Source organism: Prosopis cineraria, unplaced genomic scaffold, assembly GCF_029017545.1.
Source record: "Prosopis cineraria cultivar Desert tree isolate PC_DT_omini unplaced genomic scaffold, ASM2901754v1 PC1, whole genome shotgun sequence".
Lineage (NCBI taxonomy): Eukaryota > Viridiplantae > Streptophyta > Magnoliopsida > Fabales > Fabaceae > Prosopis > Prosopis cineraria.
The window spans coordinates 4,853,911-4,859,657 of NW_026555332.1; the positions used below are offsets into that span (position 1 = coordinate 4,853,911).

General features: G+C 38.1%; 1 protein-coding gene across 1 annotated transcript; it reads right to left on the reverse strand.

Annotated features, from left to right (window-relative positions):
- Positions 1–1,836: 1,836 nt before the first annotated feature.
- Positions 1,837–5,374, reverse strand: LOC129322956 (sucrose transport protein-like). The gene is made up of 4 exons (XM_054969427.1): positions 4,047–5,374; positions 2,802–2,865; positions 2,647–2,690; positions 1,837–2,551 (listed from the first exon to the last, which is right to left on the reverse strand). Exons 1-4 carry the CDS (start codon positions 5,313–5,315, stop codon positions 2,375–2,377), a joined length of 1,554 nt encoding a protein of 517 aa, XP_054825402.1. The 5' UTR covers positions 5,316–5,374; the 3' UTR covers positions 1,837–2,374.
- Positions 5,375–5,747: the final 373 nt, after the last annotated feature.

Sequence of the window (5,747 nt, forward strand, 5' to 3'; positions counted from 1 at the left end):
TTTTGATAAAAAAATAATAATTATACTTTAAAAGATTAAAAATATTTTATATTTTTTAATATTTAATTTTTTAAAAAATATTTTATATTTTTAAATTGAGAGAAAAAAATATATGGTTTCTGGGTGAGCTTGCACTCAGATTATGGCTCTTTGTGAAGTGAAATTGACGTCATGAATTGATTCTGTTTTCGGTGCGTTAAAGTGAAATTGCAGGGTTTATGCTGTGTATCCAGTATTGATGGTTCTTTTTTCATGCCAAAATGTCCACTTTTTTTTTTTTTAATGTTACGTTATGTCGGTTTTGATGGGTACTTGTCACTTGTCAGCATAAATTTTTGCCAAATGTTCTGTCAACGTGTCTTTGGTGTGAGATTCTGCACTTACATTCTGTTATCAATGCACAGTGTTCTCGTGAAGTGTGCGTCATCCTGATGGGTCTAAATCCGCCCCAAGTGCTTTCAGAAAATGTTGCCACTGCTCTTGCTTTGATTCAGGTTAGTGCAAAATTTTATGTTTGAAGACAGACATCAATCTTAACTCTTGATTGTGCTTGATATTGCTAAATATCCGTTTAAATATCAGTTAAGTATAATAAATTAATAAAATAATTAATTAAATAATAAATTTTAATCATAATTAATTATATTATAATACAATTTGTTTGGATATTATTTTTTTAAAATTAATTTTAATAAAATTAAAAATATTTAAATAATTTATTTAGAATTAATTTTAACTATAGTTATATAAATTATCATAATCTTTTAATTTTATTAAATTTTGTATCCTTTTTATAATTTTTTTGGACTTTTTTTGTAATCTTTTTCATATTTGTTAAATAATTTCAACACTGAGGCTGGGAGCTTTGAGAAAAAATTAATTTTTTTGGCAAAAATTGATTTTCCAAACAAATGGGTGTTTGGATAGTTTAAGCAAAAATTAATTTTTTGTTTTAAATAATCGATTAAAATGTTATTCAAACAGGCAATAAATCTTACGCAAAAATATAAGAGTACTTTACCTCGAGAAGTTGGTTTTTTAACGAGTTCTCATTTTTTTAAAAAAGAATTACCCACTTTTATGGTACGGCTTAGGAGAGATTTCAATCATGACTGATAAAATTTGGTTGATAAACGATCGATGCATTTGCTGCTTCGTTACGGATCCTAAATGCCTCCCCTCTTTACCACCCTTGTCGTTGTGCTTGAGCTTTTTTTTTTTTTTTTGGTACATAAACTTGATTTTGTTGGCACAATTAACAATGGTTCCTTATATTACCAAAAAAAAAAAAACACCCAATGGTGCTTTTCACATAGTCCAATATTATCTATGGGCTTGATTTCATTTGAGCAGGCCACTTCAGTTGACTTTGTTTCCAAATTCCAAAAAAAAAAATCCAAACACAAAAAAAAAAAAAAAACAACTCATGGTCATGGATACGAATGATAAAAAAATTAAATTTTTATAAGTTTTTGTACTGTCATGATTACTATGTAGAGATTTTTTTTTAAAAGGTCGAATTCAAGCACTGCAATTATCAAAGCCATGTTAATTCTGGACTGCTGATTTTGCATAAATCTTCAAAACTTAATTTTCTTAATTTCTCTTATGTATATCTCAATATTTGTCTCCTCTCCTAAAAAGGCATGCCTCACGTAAGCCAAAACAAAATGAACATGTAATGTAGTGCAGTAGTGTTGATTTTAGACCATATCAATCACGTAGTGATGAAAGGGAAAAAGCAAACAGAGATTGTCGCGAGCAAGAGAACAAAGAAAAGGAAAAACGTATTAGAGAATAGAATGCACACAAGTTGGTTCAGATAATGGAAGATGATGAGAGAAAATACTGTTTTATTAGGAGCCCGCAACAAAGATGGAAGGCAGAAAAGTGGGAAGCACCGGTTCACTAGTCTTGTTCGGCTCGGCTCGGCTCGGCTCACCTAAACCAGCCTGCCCCCACACCTGCAGTCCTTCACTGTACATTATTCATCCTTTCGTTTCAAGCCCTTTGCCTTTTTTGCTTTCCTCTCAGTCTCCCTAATCCCTATTTCAAGTACAAAGCGCCCCCAAAATGGACCCAATGCCTCAAAAATAAACAAGGCTCTTTTGGGAGTCCTCCTAATTACACATATTTTTCTTCACCAAACTTTACAATAAAAATGAAATCCTGACTCTTTAGAGTCATCCTTCACTGTGCTGCCACAAACATGGCAGTTTTAAATTCAAGCTTTTGTTGGACTTGGACACAGCATGAGAGGCTTCATCATGTTTAAGACCTAGGACCCCACAATCTACAAAGAAAAAGAAAAGCAAAAACAAAACCCCGAAAAAGGAAAAAGAAAAAAGAAAAAAAAAGTAATTAATTGTTCTCTCTAATGGAAGCCTCCAGCTGTGCTCATCGTCTTTGCCAGGTCCGGTGGCGGAGACGGCAACAAGACTATTGATAGTATACCGCTGGTTGCGGCAGAGATAGCACCCACAACAAACGCCGGCAGGTTTCCACCACCAAACGCCTGGTCCCATGGCCCACTCACCACAGACACAAACATCTGCTTGATACAAATAATAACGACAATTAGTAAACAAATTTGGATGATGAATTTGGCAAATAGAACAATTTCTGAAAGATTATCTCACAAATTACCTGAGGGATGACAATTGCCAGATTCAGAACTCCCAAAGATAACCCTAAAAATTGAAATGAAATGGGTTAGTTAACGCGATGAAGTAATCATTGTGAATTCTTAAGTGGGTGGTGGACTGGTGGTAGTGGATTAAAAGAATGATTCATTATTTTACCTTGGCCTGCGCCTGAAGTGCTGGAGAATATGGATGCTAGTGCAAAAGGGATACTGTAAGTAATCTGCACAACAAGTATGATTACAATTAGAGTGGATAATTCAAGTCGAACTCGACAGGCTAGCCCGAATTCCTCCGAAAAAAATTACGGCTAGGTTTAAAAAATATAATTTTTTTTATATTCAGGTCTATTCAGACTATTCGGGCCAAGCCGATCAAGTTCGGACTTGACCCCAATACTCGAATAACAATATTTTATTTTTACAAAATATATTAAATATGATAAATATTAATTAATTAATTAAGTATTAAGTTATTTTATACTAAAATACTATATATTTGAGTGTTATACATCATTTAAGTATCAAAAAATATATTTTATATTTTTTATAAAATAAAATAATTAATTTTAAAGTGAAAAAATTAATTAAAAATGATTTTAAAATATAAATTTGTATATTTGAACCGCCTGAAGTCTGAAGAAATTCAAGCCAACCTTGGCTATTCGAACTTCTCAAAAAGTCGGGCTTGTTCAAGTTTGAATTTATTCAAATTGAACTTATTCGGCCTGAGTCTGAATAGGCCCAACTTGCCCAAATTCCCAACTCCATCACAATTTCTTCAGCATCTTCCACATGCTTCGATAAAAGCTTTCGAACTTTTATTACTGTTCTCCTGTAGCTTCTGAGGGAATATTGTGCTGTCTTTACACAATTCTTTAATAGTATGCCTAATAGGCCTGTCTATCAAAATATTATAATAATGCCTGATTTTTCTCGTGATATTATTTTTTATAATTAACATTTGGCAGCGACATCAATCCACACCAACCCCAGCTATTAATTCTAAGAAAACTCTGCAAGAAAAAACCAAGAATTTTTTGTGGCATGCAGAAATTTACGCCAACATCCAACTCAGATGCTCTCCCTTTTTTGTTTTTACCATAGAATCCCGCCGATAGGGCCCCGGAAAAATACAAAACAAGAATTTGCAAAAATCTTTTTGTATCACACACCCACATGCCCTCTCTCGTTAATGCAAGAGAGAAAAATTGCAAACTTCAAAGTTCTGAATCACATGTCAAACTTACCATTTTTGTACAGTGAATTAATTGTTAAACTCCCTTTTCAGCCTTTTTTTTTAAATTGAAGAAAAATATTCAATATTAATTATTAAATTTTTATTTAAACACGAAAAAATAGCGGGAGACACAGAAAAACAAATTAAGGTTAACCAGTGACTCACCGCCAGTGGAATTCCGAGCACCGCGAAGAGAGTTAACGCTCCGGCCTTAATTCCGGTGGAAGGTGGCAGAGGATCGGTAGACCCCGGGGCGAACTGCCGCGAGTGCTTGGCCAACTTGGTGATCAGCACCGTCATGGCCAAACATATGGCGAGAATGAAGTTAACGATGCCCCACAACCTCTTCACACCCCCAACCCCACGCGCCAACACCTCCAAGCCCAAGGACACCACGCCCAGCACCACCGAGTTGATCATTAGACCCAATGCACCCGCGCGCACGCCCTTATCGTACGCCTTACCTTCCCCCACCGTTCCTCCGTACACCTCCCTTCCCATCCAATCAGTGTCGAACAACAGGAAAGGGAACCAAGCAATCCAGTTGAGACACGTCACCAGGAGTAAAATCCACATCGGCCTCTTGAGCTCACGGAACGCCCCGAACATTTGACCGAAGCACTGGAAGCCTCCTGATCCCTCGCCCACCGAACCATTTTCACCCTCGTTCCCGCCAGTTTTTTTCTCAAGGGCCTTTTCCTTCACGTAGGTGAGAGCGGCGGTTGCGAGAACGAGCAGAAGAGCGATGGAGAGGAAGAAGCAGCTCTTCAGGTTCGCGCAGTACACATCGCAGGCCTTCGTTTTCGTGAACGGAAACATGTGGTAGAGCTTACTGAACGATCCGGCGGCGTATCCGAGGACGTTCCCGACGGCCATGAAGAACGAGAAGAAAGAGTTCGCCGTCCGCATCTTCCGGTGGTCGCCGGCGGAGAGGTCTGCCAATAGAGCTCGGCACGGGCCTTGAAGCATGTTATTGGCCACGTCGAGGATCCAGAATCCGACGACGAAGATCGCGATGGCTCGCGGACGCGTTTTCTTCTCCGGCGAGTCGCCGAACATGTGTCCCATGTCAGCGGCGTAACCGATCAAGAAAACAGCGATGGCGACCGCCAGTGCACCAGCAGCGATGAACGGGCGGCGGCGGCCGAAGCGGGAGGTGCAGCGGTCACTGTGGTATCCGACGATGGGTTGAACTACCATCCCAGAGATGGGACCACAGAGCCAGATAAAAGCAGCCCAGGTATGGGGAATACCGAGAAGCTGTACATAAGGAGTCAACAAGGAGAGCTGAAGAGCCCATCCGAATTGAACACCGGCAGCAATGGAAGCGACGACGACGATTTTCCGAAAAGGACTAGACTCCGGCGGAGAGGCAGCAGGCTCAACCTGCAGAGAAGAAGGCTTATTAACCAAATCGGCTTGCTTAGTAGCCATGAGAGAGAGAGAGAGAACGAAAACAAGTGAAGTGATGAGCGTTGTTTGATTCAATGCATTTCGGAGGAGAAAGCTGGGGAATTTATAGAGAAGGCTAATGAAGAGCGTTTGCATGAAATGTAATTAAAGCAATTGTGGGGGCCCAGAGGTGGCCCAGACTAGTCTATGTGCCATTAATTGAGGGGCACAGCACTGATTATAAGACTAACTGTTCTCTTAATTTTGACTCCATTATTCACTGGATAATCTTTTTATTATTACGTATACCAGGTATAGACTTTATAACAAACATACTAGTACAATGAGGCATGAAGAGTAATATTTTTTTGATAGCAAAAACTGATATTTTTAAAAATATTGATATAAAATCCTTGACATCTATTTATATGAATACTATAACTTGCAGTCTATAAAATTTAGTTCCCGTTTGGA

Bases quoted from the DNA above. Each gene is read 5' to 3' on its own strand.
- LOC129322956 (XM_054969427.1), bottom strand. From the start codon at position 5,315: ATGGCTACTAAGCAAGCCGATTTGGTTAATAAGCCTTCTTCTCTGCAG. The intron at 2,866-4,046 runs GTGAGTCACTGG...CTTGTTGTGCAG, and splicing joins TGCTCGGAATTCCACTGGCG to ATTACTTACAGTATCCCTTT. The intron at 2,552-2,646 runs GTAATTTGTGAG...TGTATCAAGCAG, and splicing joins TGGCAATTGTCATCCCTCAG to ATGTTTGTGTCTGTGGTGAG.